Source organism: Petaurus breviceps, unplaced genomic scaffold (genome assembly GCF_028583685.1).
Source record: "Petaurus breviceps papuanus isolate PSGF00001 unplaced genomic scaffold, PetGlider_PUasm1.0 175, whole genome shotgun sequence".
In the NCBI taxonomy this organism is placed as follows: domain Eukaryota; kingdom Metazoa; phylum Chordata; class Mammalia; order Diprotodontia; family Petauridae; genus Petaurus; species Petaurus breviceps.
Window position 1 is genome coordinate 14,554,432 of NW_027185764.1, and position 21,761 is coordinate 14,576,192.

A 21,761-nucleotide genomic window follows, 5' to 3' on the forward strand; every position below is an offset into this window, starting at 1 on the left:
AGCTCTAGACTGTTTTTATTCCACTTTAAATGCAATAAAACATCCATATGTGAAAGTCAAGAAGTAATTTAATTTCACATTGTCTTGCCTACTCTATAAATAATTAAGTCTGACAGTTTTTTTGTGACTATATAGCACCCCATTTTAGAGCCTCTCCCTCTTAGCTCCTGTAGTTTATATTCAGAAATACTAGTCATCATTTGATAGCCAGAAATAAATACTTTGATTTATGACTTCTTATTTTATTGTTAGTAATGGTCAGGTGACAGGTCAGTAACAATGAAATGGTTGTTGACAGCATCATGGTATTTGCTTTCCTAATTACTTGACATCCATTGATGGTGCTTGGAAACAAAGGAAAAAGTGCAGATCAACACAATTAGAACTGAAAACCATCAATCACTTTCTTCTTTAATAAAAGCACTGTACTATATTGATTTCCAGATATGGGATCTATATTTACCATACTCTACTGAACATAGCAATTTTCTTCTGCTGCTAGAATATAGATTACAGCAAAGTATAAATTACAGAAGCATTTGGATTGCCACATTAGGTGGTGTGGTAGGAATAGCATTTGTTTTATGTTGTCTGGGGTGGTTTCTTTTTAAAGGAGGCAAGGAGGCCATTCTCAGGATTTGCTTGTACTGTAGAATTAAGGGATATAAAAAGTTTAGCCAATGGGGAGTGGGTGTTCTGAGATATGGTGTGGTTCACTTTCCCCTGGTGAATATGGAGGCATAAAGAAGCAGTATCTATTTATAGTAATTATTTCCATTTTAATCCTCTATACTTACTAATTTTTATTACTTTTCATGGTCCATGTGTATTTCATTGTATTTTAGTCCCTAGGTTGTATTACTAGACTGGTCTTAGTTATGCCATTGCTCAAAATTGGTGGCAAATTGAACTCTAGATAAGGGCCATTGCTGTCAATGATGTGTGCCTTGGAAGGTATGTTACTGTTCCACAGGTGCTTGGAGTCATCACTGTTAACACATATGGATTGGATAATAACAAATGTCACCAGTGTTGCATTGTGTTATAGAGTTGAACTGGAAACACTGGAATGGCTCAAGTTTGGCCTAGCGCAGAGCATGTGGGCTTAGTCAGGACTGCAGTGACTTCATGGGTAATTTTGTGGTTGAAATCGAGGAAGGGCTATACAGAGGAAATGGAGCTTCAGGTAAGGAAGGCCAAATACAGGAGGCTTGTTACCCTTGTTAAAACAGTTTTTAGTGTCAAAGGAACCTTCTAAATGGGATAAGGTTAAAGCTCCCACATATAGCCTGATGGGTGCATGAGGAACTTGCCAGGGAAAGTAAAAATATTACAAAAAAATTATTGCTTCTTAAAAATACATTTAGAAAAGCTGGAACCTTTGTAGAAGGGAAATGAACAGTTTGTGCATTCAGCAATTAGAGACAGAGAAAAATGCTTTTGTTTTTTAAGTATTGTGTCTTGAAAGCAGAAGGGCATCTTATGTACTTAGTGACAGCACAGGTGAAGAGGGCATCCCTCATTGGGTCAAAGATCAGCAGGCTGCAGGCAGAAAATACCCAGAGGGTTTGCTGGAGAAATGTATTGAATTCTGCTTAGATGAGGACTATAAGTGAATCAAATGGGAGAAGAGTGAGGATGAGAATTCCACATTGCTGGTGTTAAGGGTGCCTTGGGTCTACTCTATCACCATCCTCTGGGGTGGGGCGATTTCCTTCACAGGGAGTTGGAGGGTGTGTGACTTCACTACCATGGCATTTGGAGGGTTGCAGAAGTCTTAACAGCAGTCTAAGGATCCAGTTTAAAAAGTGCTAGTGGGAATCTTGTCTAAATAGCTTAATGAACATCCGTCTATAAAGGGTTAGTGGGAGCCATTGTAGAGCTTCCCTGGGCTGCAGAGCTCCATTGGCTTGGGGCGCTCACCACTCACTGACTCTTGTTAGATCACTTGGAGGCAAATATCTTTTGTCTCTTGGTGCCTCAATCAGGAAGATCGTTATGAGTGTGTAAAGATGAATTGTTGCAATTCCCCAGTGATCGGCCAGGAAGAGGTTGAAATTTCTAAAGGAAATACCTTTGGTGAACTGGACCTGTGCTGCTTCATCTTCCTTTTTTTCCCTTGATCAAACTATACAGTTTGATTTTAAAATTCTTTTTCAATTAAGATTTATTTTCACTTCCTTCCTACTGTCCTCTTCCACTGGGGAAAAAAAAAGAAAAACAAAACCTATGTAGTATGCGCATCAAGGAAAACAAATCCTCATGTTGATCATGTCCCAAAAGGTGTGTCTCATTCTGCATATTTAGTCCATCACCTCTCTCAGGATATGAGTGGCATTCTTCATCATCAGTCGTTTGGAATGATGGTTGGTCATTGCATTGATTTCATATTTCATCGGTAAATTTTTTTTTTTTTTTTGCTTTTTGGAAGGCAGTTGGGGTTAAGTGACTTGCCCAAGGTCCCATGTCTAGTAAGTGTTAAGTGTCTGAGGCAGGATTTGAACTCAGGTCCTCATGACTCCAGGGCTGGTGCTTTCTTCACTGTGCCACTTAGCTGCCCCTGCACCACTTTTCAAAAGCAATTGCTGATCTCTTATTGGGCCTTAGTTGCTACTGAGATGACAGGGGATCAAAACATTACCCTTTGTCCAAAATTGCCTGTTGTGAATTCCATGATGTAATGTAGCCCTTCTGATAAAAATGGGTAGGACATAGGAAACTTCCATTGTTTAATGAAAATGTTGTATTCAAGATCAGATTGTCTAAGGCATGCATGTGTGCACACCCCCCATGCTTAGTCCCCATCATGAACATTGCCTTTTTTTGTTGGTGGCATAACCCTTCAGTCTAGCCTTAGTGCTTTGTCTCTGCTGACACCTTGATTCTCAAGGAAAGCCTTTTTACCTGTTTCCCTGTTGACTCTGACCATAATGTGAGAATTGTGTGTAGCTGGACATTGATGGTCGTTAAGTAATGTTGAGATAAACTGAGGCATGGGAGTCTTGGCACATTTTTATAATGGAGAGGATCCTATGGTCCTATACCCACCACAGCATAGCATCATGACCAAGATGTGAATGATAAGGTTGGTTTGTAAGAGAACTTGGAGGGATGCTGCAGACAGTATCTTCATCTTCACTAATTTTGGTCTGGGGACTTAAAATAAGCAAATTGGACAGTTTCTAGATGATATAGCTTTTTCTCCCTTTGTGATCAAGATTGATGAAGGAGTTTTGCCAACGCCTCCTAGACATTATTTTTCCTCTGTTGAGCCTAATAATCAGTTTGATAACAGCTGAAAAAGGGACAGCTAAATGGTGCAGTGGATAGAGTGCTGGGCCTGGAATTTGTGTGACCCTGGGCAAGTCACACCACCCTGTTTGCCTCAGTTCATCATCTGTAAAATGAGCTGGAGAAGGACATGGCAAACCACTCCGGATTTTGGCAAGAAAACTCTAATGGAGTCATGAAGGACTCAAATGGAGTCATGAAGAGTCAGACATGACTAAGACAACACATCCTCAGTGTGGACATGGTAAAACCATGAGTGCTTTTTGTGGTGGATATGGAATTATAGGATCTCCTCAACTAAAGAGGAGAAAACGGCTTCTTAGGCCAGTTGGAGCACTCCCCTTTGTAATAGCAATGTGACTTGATTCTGCTTTGTTTTCAACTTGCCTTCAGTTGACACATTGATGATACTGCTGTTTTTCCTCCATCTCAAGGTAAGAGCTTGTTCGTGCTTGCGCAGGTGATATTTATTCAGGATACTGTCTCATGTTGCAGTGTCAGTAAAGTGTGCCAGTGTCCAAGCTCTTTCAGAACTTATTATTCTTCCGTGTAGACTTCCTATACTGTAGCTTCTGATCAGGGCACCCATTTTTACTGTGAAACACTGCAGAGACTGGGCACACTGCCAACACATTTGCTAGGTCTTCTATCTTTGGTGTCACCTTTAGGCATCTGGTATTTCTTGAACACTAGAATGAGCTACTGGTACAGCAGCTCTATCATCATACGTCAGTTAGTGGGGTGGGGGGGGGTCTCCTTTTCCAGAAGTCGCACCTGTGGTGGATGAAGTAGTGCTGTGCCAGCAAGGGGGATTGCTTCCTGTTGCAGTGGTTTCTTGGATGTGTCCTTTAGTAAGGCTGCACTTAAGAGTATGAGCTACTTTTAGGCTTGATTAGTTTTAGATTTGACTCTTTCTGTTATTCCATCCCTGGCATGAAGTCGCCTGGCCCTTTATGTTCCCAAGGCTCTTGGATTCAAGTTCCTGGGCTGTCTCCACTGGGATCTGAGGGACGATGCTATTGAATCAATAAGTGTCTACTGTGTGCCAGACACTATACTAAGTGTTGGGGATGCAAAAAAGAAGCAAAATATAGTTCCTGTCCTCAAGGAGCTCATAGTCTAATAGCATGTGGTGGTGGTCTGACATGTGCTGCCTCCTGTCTCTCCCTCAGGAGCCCTGTTGTTTCAGCTAGGCTGGTTTGTCTGCCCTGTTGACCATGGGTGGAGATGGCTGACTCTTTTTCCACAGGAGTTGTTTCCCAAATGATGGCTGTGAAGGCCGGACCTGGAAGCAAGACTGGTAGTCTAGGGATTGTGACAGCTGTTAGGACTCCTTTGCCTGTCTACACTTTGGTGGCATTTGTTCAGTGGTGTTCATGACGAACGTGGGCCCCTTCTCTACAATGATTTTTCTTCTTGATGATGGCTGTGGATGCTGGGCTATAAGCAGATCTGGTGATTTAGGGCTGGGTTACTGCTATTCCAAGGATATTGAGCTCTGGGCCCTTGGCTATCTTCATCAGAATCTAAGATGAGAGAGGGATCAGGGTGCTGGCAGTTGTTTGATTTGCTTGGCACTTCTTTACCCTGGGTATCTTGCTATTTCACTGAGGCTGTCTTGCCCATCCCGTGTGTGTATTTTTACTAAGCTCTTCATCCATTGGATTATATTAGGTTTCTTCATAAGGACAGAGTTGTTTCAAGGTCAATTAAATGGTTGAAAGTCCCCTAGAAGATTGTTGGGACCTTTTCACCAAGGGGATGGCATGTGGTAGGACCAGAATTTATTCCTTCAAGAAGGTAAGGAAGCTTCCTTGGGATTTCGTTGATATAATAGTACAAAATTCCCACCCGGTGGGGAGTGGTATTCTGAAGTCTGGTAGAATTTCCACTATCCTAAGGGTTGTTGTTTTATGCTGCTGCTCTGACAAATGTGAAGGTTGGGGGAATAGAATCCCTTTTTAATAATTATGTCCTTTTAAATCTTTTAGTGTAACTCGTTATTTTTATTGTGTATTGTGGTTGATGAGTAGTATTTCATTACATTCTTATCCCAAGACTGAATCTTTGTATTGAGCTTAGACCACTGCTCAGAAGATGTGGCATTTGATAACCAGAGACAACTATTGATAAAGGCCATTTCCTTTAATTGTTTTATTCCTTGGAAGATGTCTTATTGTCCAGCCATGGCTTGAGTAATCATTGTAAAATGTACAGATTAAGTAATAACATGCCATAAGTAGAATTTTTTGGCGTTGAAAACGTGCATTTATAAAATATTAAAAAGTATTGTTTTATATCCAGTAGCTGCTGCTTACCTTATTTGCCCTTAGTCCAGGCTCTGCTGAAGTCATGCAGATCTTGTTAATATACTTCCATTAAATGGACTTTCATATTTGGAATTATGCTTAATTTGTGAAATGCTTCCATATATTTACATGATAACTCTCTTTTCTATTTGACAGAAAATGGCAGGAAGCCAGCCAAAGAGTCCTGGAGCTCCAAGAAAGCCAGAATCTTATAGCTGACAGTGAAAAGAAAATCAAAGTGAGTAGTATGTTGGTTTCCTTCCCTTTCCACGTTAGGTGAAGGTTTTTGTAGACATTTCAGATGGTGAACCTGGTATTTCTGAAGGACCATTCAGAAATGTGTTTGAGGATGGGATAGTATGGATGCTCTTTAATTAGTTCTGTGTTAGATGGGGCCATCTCAATCCTGTGGCCCCTGACATTGGGTTAATTACAGTTCCCTTAAATGTATTAAGTAGCTCTTTGTTCAGACAAATATGTAATCAATTAACTTGTCTTTTTGAGGGGAAATAAAATGGATGAGTTTTAATTTTATGGAATGCATGAATTTTGAGTCTGTGGCTACTGAGTTAAAGATCTGGCTAATGAGGTTAATTTGGCTAATAAGGCCAAATTTATAGTCTTTGATGGACCACTTATCTTTGCTTCACTGATAATCACACATTATACCTCTAATCCTATTAAGACATCTAGAAATAAGTGGATTAGGTGTCTGTAGCTGCTTGAAGAGAGAGACATCCCCATTGTTTAAAAAATGAGTCAAAATTTCTGTCCTGATATTTAGTCAGTAGCACTGTGAAGTGCAACAAATTTCATGCTTATTGAAAAAGGAATTTGCTAAGGTTTAACAGTTCATCAGCAGACTTTCAGTGCTCCCATGTTCCCTCTTCTTTGGGTACCTGGTTTTCTTAGGAGTTGGAGCAGAAGCTGTCTCTGCAGGAACAGGATGCTGCCATCGTGAAGAACATGAAGTCAGAACTTGTGCGTTTCCCAAAGATGGAGAGGGAAGTGAAGCAGCTGCGGGAGGAGAATGTCTACCTGAGGTAAAGAGGGAAGGAAAAAAGGGTCTGCTGCTGGCAGAAGCTCCAGAGTGTTTTGTTTCTCAAATAACTATTTAACTTTTCTAGAATCTCAGGTAGGCCCTCTGAGGTCAGGACCTATTCTTATCCATACCAGGTTAGCAGATCCTCTTCAACTCCCTCCAGAGTGTTTAAGTATGGTCTCTGCTTGAAGGTTTTCAGTGATGAGAAACTCATTAACTCAAGAGGTAACCCATATCAGGTCCTCAGGAACTGAAATCTGTCTCTCAATATCCTATTCATTGTTACTAATTCTGATCTCTGGAGTCAAGGAAAACTAGTCTAATTTTCTTCCACATTATAGTCCTTGAAATACTTGAAGTCAGCTGTCATGGCCTCCTTAATATTTCCCCTCAAAACCTCCAAACCTTGGAATCTTTTTTTTTTTTTTTGCTTTTTGGAGGGCAATTGGGTTAAGTGACTTGCCCAAAGTCACATGGCTAGTAAGTGTCTGAAGCCGGATTTGAACTCAGATCCTCCTGACTCCAGGGCCAGTGCTCTATTCACTGTGCAACCTAGCCTCCCCTGGAATCACTCTTTATTTTTTCCTCTTATCACCCATATCCAGTCAGTTGTCAAGTCTATTAGATTATGACTTTACTGCATCTTTTTCCCTTTCTCGATTCACCAGTCTATATCTTAGTTCAGGCCCTGAAGACACTGCCCCTCTGGACTTTTGTATTTTATGTATGATAGACACTTAAATGCTTGTTGAATTGAATTAGTGTGTTCTTTCTCCTCTAATTCATGTTCTTCACTGCTGCAGAAATCATCTTCCTAAGACACAGGGAGAAAGAATAGAATAAAATAAGCCATCCCACTGTCCTGCTCTGTGATAAAATAGAAACATCCAATTCTGACATTAGAAATATTTTGGGGTGGCTAGACGTGGCGCAGTGAATAGAGCTGGTCCTGGAGTCAGGAGGACCTGAGTTCAAATGTGGCCTCAGACACTTAACAGAAAAACTAGCTGTGTGACCTTGGGCAAGTCACTTAACCCCAATTGCCCTCCAAAAAGCAAAAAAAAAAAAATTTCTGCAGTCTGACTGCTTTCTTAATTCATTTCATATTTATTCCCTTCTTCACAAATTCTGAATTCTAACTCAAATGGCCTATTTGCAATTCCCTAAACCTTGAATTCAAACTCCTTTCTGTTTGCCTTCATGCCTGCTGGGTCCAATATCTGAATGGTCCCCAGCATTCTCAGCTTTACCTCTTAGAATAGCATGTGGCCTTCTAGGCTCAGTCTAGGTGCCTCTTATTGTGTGAGCCCTCTGGTGCCTCCCTCTCTAATTGTCAGTGCTTTTCTCATCTGTATGTATGAGTTATGTCCACTCCAGGAGATATAAGCTCCTTAAGGCCAGGAATTGTTTCATTTCATTTTTGTATCCCTATCACCAGGTATAATGCCTTGTACCTAGTAAGTGCTTAATGCATATTTGTTGAATTAAAATCTGTTCCTTCATTCAGGTAATGATAAAAGTATGAACCAAGCATGAGCAAGAACATGGCACTCCACTAGAAGAAATCATATTGATTTTATTTACGTTGTTCTCGTTTTATATTAGGTTTCTTTTTCACTCTACTTCAGTTAATACAAGGCTTTCTGTATTTTTCTTCTTTTTTTCTTTCCTTATCTGGTAATGTTATGTTAAGTGTATATGCCATCATTTATTCAATTCTCTAGTCACTAGGCAAACATTTTTATTTTCAAACTTTTTATTACCATGAGTAATGCAGCTAATAAACTTTTTGTATTGCAGACTTTTCTTTTTGCCAGTAACCTATTTGGGATGTAATTCTAGAAATGGGATTTTGGTTGGGTTCAGATATGTACAAACAATTGAATAACCTTATTGTGTAATTCTAAATTGTTTTTCTGAGTAGTTGGAACAATTTGCAGATTCATCATCAATGAATTAGTATGCCTATAACCTTTCCATCAATGAGTTTTCCCCTGTTTCTGTAATTTTTATTATTTTGAGTGTGAGGTAAGTCTTAGGATCTAGATTTAAAGATGGAAGAGACCTTAGAGGGCATTTAGTTCAGTCCCCTCATTTTATAGATAAGGATACTGAGACCTGTAGTGATTAAGTGATTTGCCCAGAAGTCTCTTAAGTAAGGTCACAGAAATAGTAAGTGCCAGAACTGGTTTCTGATTATTTGTGATTTTGAACATTTTACAAAGGTGCTTATTTTTATTTTGTAGTTCTTTTGACAGCTCTTTTGTTTGTGTCCTTTGATTGGGGAATTAGTACTGAATTTTAGAATTTGTGTTAGTTCCTTATAGATTTTTGGTGTTTGACTTTTAATAAGGTTATTAAATGCAGCTAGGTTTTTTCTTTTTATTCTGGCTGCACTGATTTTATTTGTGCAAAAGGTTTTTAAAAGTTGTTTTATTAAAAGTGTCTTTTTGTCTTTTGTGACCTTTCATTTCTATTGTCTGGTTATAAATTTTTCTCTTCATAATTATGGATAATATATTTCAATATTTTATAAATTTGAAATTGATAGGAGATGTGAAAGATGCTGACAACCTGTTTTCCAAACTACTTTCCAACTCTCTCTGCTGTTCTTTTGAATATGTGGTAGCTTAGAGTATATTTGTTTCTGCTGCTCCACAATTTGTTTTGTGGCACTAATTTAAAGTTTGTTGAAGGGCAATTTGGGAGAGCTCAGGCAAGTCCCTAACTTTACTATGCTATTTTTGGCTCCATTTCCTTGTAGTATAAGAAACAAGCTATGGGGGCAGTTAGATGGCGCAGTGAATAGGGCACCGGCCCTGGAATCAGGAGGACACTTCACACTTACTATCCGTGTGACCTTGGGCAAGTCACTTAACCCCAATTGCCCTGCCTCCCCCCCTCCAAAAAGAAAAAAAAGAAACAAGCTATGAATAATATGAAAGTAATCAGACCCTAGAGTAGCAAAGATTGGATAGGGAGAGTTAGTTTTAGACTAGGATGAAAGCAGGTGTCCTCTGACTTTGGTAGATACTGTGCACTTGCTGATTCAGCCCAGGAGCTGGTTCAGGACAAAGGATTGGTTGCTTTATAAATCATTGGTTGTTCTCTCCCTGCTACTACCAGAGAAATGAAAGAGAACAACGGCTTGTTGAAAGAAGAAGTAGCAGGACTTCAGAGAAAACTGGAACGCCAGGAGAAGCTGCAGGAAGACATGGTGGCCTTAGAACTGGAGAAGGAGGTGAGGATCTCCTGATGAGACCTGCTGCCTAGTGAATGTTGTTTCCTTACCTCCCTGACTTCGCTTTCTCGTGACAGCCCTTAGGTGCAGTTTTCTTTGTTTATTCAAACTGGCCCTTTTCTTTTTTATTCCCCCTCAAACCTCAGTTTTTATTGTAATGTGTCTTCCAGCAGCGAGAACAAGAGAATGTAAGATATTCTTTATTTTTAAGAGTTTTCTTCTCTCCTGTAATAACATACATGGATCATAGTTTCCTTCAGACTGAAGACACATGAGGATTTTTGTCTGAGGATAGTTGAGTCTCAACTTTAAAATCTTTCCCTGCCTGTGCAGTATGATGAATGAACCTGATTAGCTCTCCATGCAACTACAGAGCAGAATCTTTACAGAAATTCTTCATCATCTTTTATTTTTCCACTTTGTTGGGCAAACTTTAAGTTTTTATTAATGCCTTTTGTTTTTTATATCCTTATGGTATTCTCCATTATCTGTCCCAGGTGACCCCCCCTAGAGAGCTGTCCTATATAACAAATAGTATTTTTTTAAAGATAGAAAGAAAAGAAGAAAAATGATCAATTTGTGGAAAAAGTTTGAAAACAGGAGCTGTGTGCGGCACCTGTGGGCCTCCCACCTCCGTGAAACCTAGCCGGGAAGTGTTCTCATATCTCTTTTCTTTCAAGTCATGCTCCATCTTTATAATTCTGCTGTTATTTAGTGATGTGATTAGGGGGAAAAGGACTAGATTCTGTTCGGCTTCAATCCTAGTTCTCTCTTCTTTTCTTTCCACTTGATGATGTTTCATTCTATTAATACTATTCACTTATATTAAGACTAGTTATGTGCAGTTTCTAGAGGTCAGGAGCCTAATGCAATTGAAGGGCATATATGAAATAACTGATGAATAGATTCATCTCCTTGATTTTTTTTTAGTTTGTTAAAAATCTCTGTCTCCAACAAGATGGCAAAGTCATTACAATACTCTCACTTGGCGGCTGTGGGGTTTCATCCTCTTCCAGTAATGGGAAGAACCTGTTTCTATATCTTTTCTTCTGAGCCTAGGGATTTAAATCATGCAGTGCATTCCTTAGGTCATGAGAAGAAGCAGCTGGTGGGGATGGGTTTCTTTTTGGGTGGGTCAAGAGGAGGTGTGGGAGGCACGAGTTTGATTTCATCAATTGGATTGACTGCTAGGTGAGAGCTTCCTGTACTAGTGAGCATCTGCACCTGCTGTGCAAACTACAGAGAGTTGGGGGGGGGGGGGGAGAGTCCTGGGGGAAGATTGAGAGGATCGGTCCGGAGTCACAAGGTCCATATATATCTAGGTAGGCTTTGAACCTTGATCTTGTCTTTGAGGCCAATTCTCTTTGTTATACTATGCTGCCTCTTGTGGGGCAGCCATTGTTCATGATTCTGGGTTTTTGGTTGGTTCATGGTTTTGCAGTAAGGGTCTAAGGCTATTTCATGTTACTTTTTGCATTTGGGGATGTATATTTTCAATTACAGGACTAGACAAGAATGAACCAGGGAAACATGCATTTAAGCTACAGCACTTGGGGAAAAAAACCTAATTGTTTTCAGAAGAGTCTTATTTATAATGTTTACATTTTCCTAAAGAGGCAGAAGATTATAAAAAATAGGGATCACTTTGTTTACTCTCATACCTAGTCAACCCTCAGATTCAAGGAGCAGTTGTGATTTGGCCTTGAATGTCACTATGAATCAATTATACATCATGCTTTTATCATGAAGCTGCAAAAGATGTTGAATTTTAAGGGAGATTGTTTTTTGACTTTTAGAAACTGCTGGAAAAGCTGAAAAGCTGGGAGAGACTGGACCAAACCATGGGCTTAAATATCAGGTATGTAATATGTATGTGTGAAGTTATGCCTGTCTCCTCTTTCAGTTTTCACAACCGTGATGGCTCAAACAATGTTTCTTTTGAAGAACTATTCCTTTATTTCCCTGAATCAGGTTATCTTAAGACCTGTCTTGATTTTAATTAATTTGTGTGTTAGACTGTGACGTGGTGAGTTAATCATGACGTTCAAAAACAAACTCAATTTGAACTATCAGAATGTTACAGCTTTGCTTTTTTTTTTGGAGTGGGAAAGGTAGGGCAGTTGGGGTTAAGTGACTTGCCCAAGGTCACATGGCTAGTTTTGTGTTAAGTGATTGAGGTTGGATTTGAACTCAGATCCTCCTGACTCCAGGGCTGGTGCTCTATTCACTGTACCACTTAGCCGCCCCTAGAATATTATAACTTTGGGGACATGAAGGTCGAAGTTAAAGGGGTTGATGTTAGGTAGCTACATGTTTTTTGGTACTAGCAGAAGTATAATAAATTTTAAAGTCTTTTTCATCAGTTTGGAATTTAAGGACAGAATTTCTAGCTTATGATATTAGATATTTAAAAACAATAGAGTAAATAAACATTTTGCACTTCAGCATATATTGACTTTGATTCAGCTCCAGTGGTACAGATTGGTGAGACACATTCATACTTTCTCTTTCTGTGTGATGATTGTCTAGGTCTCCCCATAATTTTTTCACATTGGATTCACCCAACATGTTATGGTTCACTTGACATTGCTATAATACCAATGCAATTTGATGTCCTTGATAACTTGGGAAAATAGGATTTATTAATAGTGTGTTCTAGTATAAGTAGCATGAGATTGACATTCAGAGGGTCTTGTACAGATCTCTCTTTTGCCACTGTTACTCAGGCAAACAGCTTAACTTATCTGGGCTTCAGCTTCTCATCTTTAAAATTAGGGAGCTGGATTGATTGATTCCTTAAGGTCTTGTCTAGCTTTAACATCTATGGTTCTGTGTTCTATGATTCTAAACATCTGGTCCTTTGATAAAGATCCCTAATTTAATATCTGTCTGACTGTTTAATTGTTTGACCATATCTTTGTTTTCATGAGAGTAAGGAGCTCCTGGGTTTTCTTTTTTGGGTGGGTCAAGAGGAGGCATGAGTTTGATTTCATCAATTGGATTGACTTTCTCTGCTAATGCAGATGTCCATTGATTGCTATTTACAGTCTTTGAGAATTGCCTGGGGTCAGGTGACGCACCCAGGTTCACACAACCAGGGTGTGTGTCTGAGGGAGGACTTGGACCCACATTTCTCTTGACTCCAAGGTCATCTCTCAATCCATTGCACAACACTGCTTCTCTTTCATAAGTATTTAAAAAGAAGTTGAAGGGATCAGAAAGATAAAAAGACAGCTTTGTACATAGATGGTAGCAGAAGGACCTAAGAAATTAGCTTTCAGTTTTCCTAAGATTGGAGAAGTTAAGTCTGAGGAGGAAAGACTGGAAGGGAATTTAAAGACTCACTCTAAGGCTAAAGGGAAATGGAGAATTTGGGAGTAGTATGTAGGTTTGTTATAGTGAGGCCTGAGGCCTAGTAAACAAATTTCAGATTCCCCAGAAATTCTAGTGCTGGTGTGCTCAAACCGAAATGTAGTAAGTAGCTAAGTAACTCCTGGATCAACATAGAAATAGATGAGTTTCAGCTTAATTTTGAGTATTCCTGTAGGTTACAAATTACTTGTTTTAAAAATTTAAGGGCCATTTGCCTTGTATTTATAAATTGTCCCTTCCATTATTATCTCCTGTTTTCCACTTGACCTGTTGTGTTCTTTCCCTCCCATTGGCCCCAGAGCATGCTAGCAGAAGAGCAGTTTCGACATCTTCCAGTCTTCCCCTTTAGAAGAAAACAGGTTTTGCTCCTCAGAGTTTGTTCCAGCAAAGTTTCTCTGTCAGCTGTTGGTAGAGAAGATTTTACTTCCTGCTGTTCAGGTTTAATGAGGTAATTTCGCAGTAGGGGGGAAATGGAACCAAGTGACTTTTCCTGCTGAAGTCTAATAACATCTTCATTTAAAATCAGAATATTTGCTACAAAGTGTTAGCAAGGTATTTGATTGCACCACATTGTTTAGTATTGTTAAAGGGTTCTTTTTTAATATATATACAGAAAAGGTAATCGCTGCCAAGAAAATCATTTCTTCTTTGTGATTATAATAAGTGGAGTTGGGCTAAGTTTTTAGGCCTACCTCTTATGGCTTTAAGAACATTCTTTTTTTTTCTTCCAGTCTGGGACAGGAAGGTAAAAATATCATGGGAAATTATTGACCTAATCAGGCCCCTGTGGTGATCCCGTTTGCCAACTTTAGTCAGCCTATTTGCCAGCTAATAAGTAGACGATAGGCAGGATGGGGTCAGCAGATTGGGCACTGCTGGGTGGCACATCTTTTGATATTTATCATAGACTCATTGTGATATGAGCTCTGCCTCTTTATAAATAAGAGAAAGGGGAAGAGACAGCAGCCATGGGTCTTTCCCTTGCTTCCTATTTCTGTTTTCATCTCCCCAGGGCTCCCTCAGAGGGAGTTGTTCATCTTCCTCTAGTGGTTCTGCTACTGTTTTTCTTACTTGTAGGTACCACAACCTTTTTGTTGCCTGATTTCTAATTTCATAAGCCTTCATCTGAATATCTTACTGAATGACTTTTACCTTATGTACTTTTCTCTGAATCTTTCTGGAGAGGCTGGACTTGACGTTTTCAGTTAAGTCATGTGAACAGCAGGAGGCATGCAGTGTTTAAAGGACTTTTTATTTTTACATGCTTGTTGGGTTTTAAGACAGGCAGGGATGTGGAAGTCTTTCATGCTGTTCTACAAAATCTCTCCCAAGATTGAGAATTTTCCTTAAAGAGTTGTCCTTTACTTAAAGAGTAATTTAATTATACTATCCAACTGCTGGCTCTGGAATCAGCTTCCATTTCAACCAGTTTTATTGGCTTTGGTTCCCTCTGCAACTTTAAAATGCTTGTTTGTTGTTTTTTGGGTTTGTTTTTTTTTTTTTTGCTTTTGCTTTTCAAAATTACAGGGGACAAACTAGGATGCTATTTTTTTAAACTTCACCTGAAAAACCCAAGATTGTGTTGTGCAAATCCCAATAGAGCCTAATCTTCAGAGAGAGTTCCTCTTTTCAAGGGCTTTTAACCAATCAGAAAGCATCTCCTCTGTTCACAGTGATTCCTTAGGCATATCATAAATGCCCATGATTTCTCTAGAATGAAGGGGATCGAATGGCCACTTGTATAATCAGTGAAGCCTCTGTTGGAATGTGAGAGTGCCTGGTATCTGCTAATGGGCTAACAAATGGAATAAATCAAGCAGAGCACATGCAGCAAAATCGAACTCTTCCAAATGCAAAACTAATGTGTATATTTATTCATTTCCCATCCATGTCACTTTAACTTTCTTGGGCTGTTCTTTTTTTACTAGGTATTTTTTCCCATGGGGATCTCATCAGTTTCCATTGGTTCATGTCATCTCTGTGCAGAAGATTCCCAGATCTAGAGATCTAGCCCTGGTTTCTCTCCTGAGAGCTAGTGCTGATGTCCAAGGGTATCTCTAGTTCTTTGTGTCCAAAGTGACTCATTATCTTTCTTCCCAAACTTGCTCCTCTTCTGAACTTCCCTGTTACTTTTGAGGGTGTTAACATCCTTTCAGTAAGCTCGGTTATCCAAGTCTCCTCACGCTTCACTCCCCTGCCCCCTTTCTGGTATGTTATCCAATCCTGTTGTTTGTATTTCCATAGCATCTCTTGTATGTGACCCTTCTCTCCACTCACATAGCCACTGCTCTAATGCAGGCCATCATCACCTCTGACCCCATCTGTTGTAAGTCGCCTCCTACTTGGTTTCCCTTCTTCAGATTTCTTCATACTCCAATCCATCCCTTACACAATTGCCAAAGTGGTTTTCATTAAGTGAATGTGGGGCCATGTTAACTTTCCTCTATAACTCCACTCTGCTCTTCATAATAAACTCTAATTGATCCATTACCCATTACCCAGTTTGGTCCTAAATCAATCAAATAATCATCCTAGTTTGATTATCCAGCCTAATCAGAAATGATTAGATGTCCATGATTGGTCTTTTAGAATGTTGAGACTCATATCGATCAAGTACAGATTATAAAAAAGGAAGAGGCGGTATCTGACTGGATTGTCTGACTCCAATGCGTGCTCTCTTTTCACTACTTTCTTACATTTGTATAGGTCTTTACAATTTACAGCTTGCTTGTTTGAAGGAGAGAATGTACATAGTGTATTAATTGGGGGGTATTATTTGGACTAGACCTAGAATATAGAAGGTTTTTTTAGGGGAGTGTTTTGTGACATTGGTTGAGACTTGAATGGCATGCTGAGGAGTTTGGATTAAAGGAGTTTGTGATTAAAAAATTTATTAAGGTGTGCAATAGACTTGTTATTAAGATGACACTTAATCTTGGCTACAGGTGGCAACAGATTTCAAAGTAGGAATGCAGATGTCTCAATGCAGGAAAAGAACCAACAGCATCTTATCTAGCTTAGGAAATTCATCTTTTTTGCCAGATTTCTTAATTTCACTACTGGCAAGTGATCACTTCCTATCAGCTTTTGCTTTGAATTTTTGCAGTTTTTTTCCTGTTCTTTTTGTTTCAAAACTAAATCTTCCTTGTCCTCTACTTCTACTTGTTATGCTTGAAGACAGGATATAGTGCCTTTTGGTTAGGTGACCTGACCCACCTCGTCTCCCATTCAGAGTTTGAATAATATTTAATAGGAGCCATTGGAGGTTTTTGAGGAAGTAGGATGTGTGTGTGTGTGTGTGTGTGTGTGTGTGTGTGTGTGTGTGTGCATGCGCTGACTTTACAGTTGAAATTAGTCAGTTAACAAAGATGTTTTGAGGGCTTACTATATGTTAGGTACCGTGCTAGGGTCTGGGAATATGATAAAAGTCAAACTGTTCCTGTTGCCAAAGGGCTTACTTTCTATTGGAAATGGCTCTTTAGGGAAAACTGATAGGGAGACTTTTAGTAATGAACAGAATAGATAGAAAGGACAGAGTAAAGAAAAATATAATCAAGGGAGCTAGTTAGGAAGCATTAAAGTAGCATTGGGAAAGAGACAGGAATGAATAGATTTGACAGGAATAGTGTATTAAGAGCTCCAAGACGCACTTATTGCTACGATTTCTATTTTGAAAACATTTACCAATTTTCTCTCCGTCCAAAGACAGCTTGCTAAGGTAACAGAACAGGATTCATAAAATGTTTTCTAAAGATTTTGTCAGTTCTGAGGATGTAATAAACACACGCTCAGAATAGCTTTGAATTTTGTTTGGTTTCTGAATATCTTAGCTTTTATGCTGTGAAATTGCCTTATGAAAATAAAACAGAACAACTCCTAGACTTTACTGCCTTATTTTGGGACCTACATGCGCAATTTCAGAGCCCACCTACTTCAGCTTTGCAGTTGCCGTTTATGATTTTGTGAAGCTGTGTCTTTCCACTAGGTGGCACACTTCCCTTTGCAATTTTGAAATCTAACCTCTCAGTTTTGGACTGGTGGAGATACTTTTGCAGCCCTTGAAGTGTTCTGGGCATCAGCAAACTGAAGTTGTTCGTTGTGTTTTTTTGTTTTATGTGCATTTTAATGCCAGATCCAAGAATTCGTTCTCACTGAACCAGTACTGCTTCAGTAATGAGAATCTTACACTTGGTTTCCTGTTCCTGTCTGGGAAACTGTGTGGATCTGAAACCTGTTCCTTAGTCTAGTCTGCCAATAGACACATTGTACCTTTTGCATTTTTTCCCCTAAGTAACCCTTTCTTGGATTGTTTTTCAGATCTATTATTATGGCTCTAACAGAAATTTAAATTAATTTGACAAATAAGTCAATCTGACAAATAATAATTATGTGTGTAAGGGATTGTTTTAAAGAGGTCCATTTGAAAATGAAGGTAAAGTCAAGGTCTTGAATTTTGGATGTTTCAAGATAGGACATTTTTCAGGTAGAGCTACAGTGTGGTACAGTGGGTAGTGTGCCTAATTTAATTTAAAATCAGGGTCTGGACTCAGCTGTGTCACTTATTTTAGTCAGTCAATAAACATTTATTAAATGCCTACTTTGTGTCAGGCACTGTGCAGTCCCTGCCCCCAAGGATTTAGCAGTCAAATGCTAAAATTGAATAATTGTAATTAATAATGATAGTCTAAACTTTTGTTTAGACTAATGATAATCTAACATGATGATAATTAATGATAATCTACACTTTTATGATCTTGGACAAATCACTTAATCACTCTGGGCCTTAGTTTCCTCATTGGTAAAAGGTGAAGTTGGATTGGATGACCTCTAAGGTATTTTAAGTCCACTTGACTTGTGGCTGTACTGCTGTTTAGGTGATGACAGTACTATTTTGACAAACTTAGTAAGAATTGGGAACCTGGGCCTCATCTTGATAACTTCAGAAGCTATTTTATTGCTTCACTCAGGGTGGTAAGGGTTTATGAAGATAAATATCCAAATTTATAGGAAACAGAAGTATACAGTATTCTCATTTCTTAATTTACAGTGGAGAGTATGTTGAGATGCAGCATCAAGTGCTAATTATCTGTATAAGAAAGTCTGTTCTGATAAGTTAACTCAGGAGACCAAATTAAAAAGTTCGAAGGTTGCTTAGTGAGTATAGAATAATAGCTTGATGAATTGCCCTTCCCTCCCCTAGGGATATCTCTGCCTAAAGAAAGATATTGTATATCTAGAATTAGTACATACAGTAATGAAGGTGTAGGTTGGTGTTTCCCTGATGAAACATTAGGATGTGCCCTGATCTCTTCAGCATACTTATAAAAGACATTTTCCTTTTGGGTGTATTATTTTTTCAATTTGCTCATCTTATTCACTTTATATTGATGCATTTTAGCTTCAGCTTTGGAAAGTGACACATTTTGATCTTACTACCAGATACAGGGGCTTTGTTTTCTTTGGAAAATTGTTGAATTTGAGTGCTCTGTACATTTTATAAGAAAAATTATTTTGTTTTTGCTTTAAACTCACAGTATAACCTGTAAAGTCTGGACAGATTATCAGGATAATGGTGCAGAGTGACCAAAACAAGGCTCTTAAGGACAAAGAAGGTGTTTGCACAGGGAAGAGGTAGCTGTCTAGTTCTTATTTTCTTAACCAGGTAGAATATGCCAGGTTCAATGCTGAGTGACTGGGAAAACTCCTGGGATTTCTGCAGATTTGAATCTGCTTTATTTATGCTGTTCTTGACATATTCCTTGGGAGTTGGGTGTCTTCTCTGTGGAAGGCATAGAGAAACTGTAGTATTAGGACAATTTAGTGGCTTGTCCTTTTTTGAGGTTGGGAGAAACACATTGAAAGGACAAGACTATTGGATACCTGCTCTTTGCCTTCTATCACCAATTCATGCTTGTATGTTTTCCCCCCTTTTTTCTTTTATCCAGTCAGACAGTTAATCTAAGGAGATATGGGAGAAATGGTGATGCGGTGGAAAGAGACATGGCCCTGGTGTCAGAAATCATCGTCTTTCCAGTGTCTGGGACTTGCCAGCCCTGATAAATATTACTCATTTTCGAAAGTTCTTGTGGGGACAGATGATAGTGCCAGAAAGAAACTGCAAAGCATCTATTGGAGTGATAACATCCTAGGCAAGGAAACGAAGATCTTAGAAAAATGGGTGGTTTTTAGGGCCTTCACAAAAGAAAGGTAGCAATGGTAAGTAAGCCACTGGTTAAAATGATGCTGTGAGAAATCAGGATTTGGAGTTCTGGACCAGGTATATGAAGACTGCACTCTTGGATAGGGAGGGACTGCATCTAACAAGGACCACGAAAAATGTATTTGCCTAGTGGCTTGTATATTCAATCTAGAGGACTTTTCAAGATGAAAATGGATAGAGAAAGAGAAAGCTAACTGCATACTTAATCTGTCTGGATACAACAGAGAGTAAAAGTTATGCAACATGTGAAGAAAAATGTCAGTGGAAAGATACAGAAATTTGCCAGAGACAATATCAAGAAAGAGATATTATAATAATAATACTTACAGCCTCGGGTGTATCTACAATGATTTCTCAGACCATGTATATAATAAACTGAACTAGAGATCTCAATACAAGGAGATGAATTTGATTTCATATATATCATACATATCAGTGAGACTCATTGGACTGTGATTTATGACTATAATGTAAAGAACAGACTAGATAAAAGCAGTAGTGGAATAGCATTGCATAGTAAGAAGATCCAGTCCTGTGAAGAAATCCTTGAAATGGAGGAGGGAAGATAATATAGACAGTGAAGGCAGAATTGGTGACATACTGGGAATGTACTATTGGTCAGGAGAAGGAAATGGATGATAAGCTCTAAAAGCTGATAGTAAAACAGTAAGGAGTGTGATAGAGTAATAATAGGGGATCTCAGATTTTTACTGTCTGCTGAAAACAGAGAAGATGAAAATGTCTTGACTTGTCTCTAGGAACTTTTATATCTACTAAGGCAATAATGGCTTCCCCTTTCAGAACTTACATAGCAGTGTGTTTTGTTATTTTCCTATACGTGTAGTTATTTGTATTGGTGCCTTATCCCCCCACTGAATGATAAGGTTTTTGGGAAACACAGGCTGTCTCTTGTCTAAATTGTATATTTCCTTAGAACCTAGAACAGGCTCCAAGAAAGATACAGAGTAGATGCTTAATAGTTTACATAATAATATATTTAATATCAGTTGTTGTCGATGGTGATAATTTCATTCTTCAAAAAGTAGAAGAAGTGATCAAGAAAAATTTTTCTTTTTGACACAATTCTGACCAATAAGCAAGAACGGCTTGCCCATCTAGGTAATGACAGGAGTTTTAGGAGTCACCATACCGTTTTAAAGTTTATGATAACAAAGGAAGAGAAAGCTGGGCATAGTCTGCTATATGCCCTAAACACTGGCCATTCAGATGTAGATGGATACTCAAAGAATGGCAATTGACTGTTGTCAACCGAGGAGGAGGTCTGTTATGGAATGTCCCAAAACTTTGTTGACCTATACTTGTCAACATTTTTAACATTATTAGCTTGCTCCACATGGTAAAAGTAGGATTAGTGGTTGGAATTTGCAGATATAAATTTTAGGTTCCTAATTTTCTCATTTTGTTCCCCAAATGGTAGAATTGGCTGTCCTGGGAGGTACTGTCTTCCTTATTAATGTCGAGCTTCAGGCTGAGACTTGAATGAACACTTGTATTATATAGCAAAGATTCCTGATAAGGTATGAGTTGGTCTAGATGATCTCTAAAGTCCTTTTCAGCCTTGAGAGTCTATGATTTTAATTTGAAACATACTGGGGCATGTGCAGCAAGTTTGCTGTCTTGGTTAGCTTAGACCTGTCAGGGGAAATGCAGATTTGACAGGAATCTGGGCCAGCACTGATGGACCATTTTTGCTGGCTATGAAACCTGCCAGCTGTAGGCAGCCCACACCAAACTGCTGACCTGACTCTTAGAGCCAAAGATGGAAACCTGTGACTGCTGACCTGGTTTTCTTCCTAAAAACATCTGTGGACTGGCCAGCTGACAAGTGTTGGGAACTAGTTTCCCCTGATATGTGAGGCTAATTAAGAGGGATAGTTGAAGGGGGTTGCATAATTTCTTTTTAAGAAAGGATTTAATTGACCATTCTAGATGTTTTTATTATACTGGTTATCACTGTTGTAATTTGTAATTAGTTAGAATTAGTTAGGCATTGGAGTTGATCAATATAGCAAGCAGCATTGGTGCTTGAGAAAGGTGAGTGTGCATAGTCAGGTGTGTTGTCATATATTTAATTAGTTTTATTTTTGAGTTTTTGTGGTAAACCTGGACTCTTGTAGAGGACTGATTGTTTAGTGTCTTTTTGTTTTCTACCATCTTCATTTTAGTCACTCTATAATATTTGTATGCAAAGTCCTTTCTACCAGTTGTTGGGAGTCATAGAATCATACAGTTTTGGAGCTGGAAAATAATTTAAGTCAATACCCT

At 38.8% G+C, this 21,761-nt stretch overlaps 1 protein-coding gene across 2 annotated transcripts in view; it reads left to right on the plus strand.

The window, feature by feature from the left end:
- Window positions 1–21,761, plus strand: part of MAD1L1 (mitotic arrest deficient 1 like 1) — an 865,451-nt gene that overhangs the window by 13,766 nt on the left and 829,924 nt on the right. The window contains exons 5-8 of one of the 2 annotated variants that reach the window (XM_069084812.1): window positions 5,757–5,838; window positions 6,513–6,643; window positions 9,769–9,883; window positions 11,680–11,741. In XM_069084812.1, the coding sequence (XP_068940913.1) occupies window positions 5,757–5,838; window positions 6,513–6,643; window positions 9,769–9,883; window positions 11,680–11,741 (390 nt within the window). Of the gene's footprint in view, window positions 1–5,756; window positions 5,839–6,512; window positions 6,644–9,768; window positions 9,884–11,679; window positions 11,742–13,542; window positions 13,704–21,761 lie in introns of those variants that run through there. The other variant, XM_069084813.1, reaches the window with a different exon arrangement.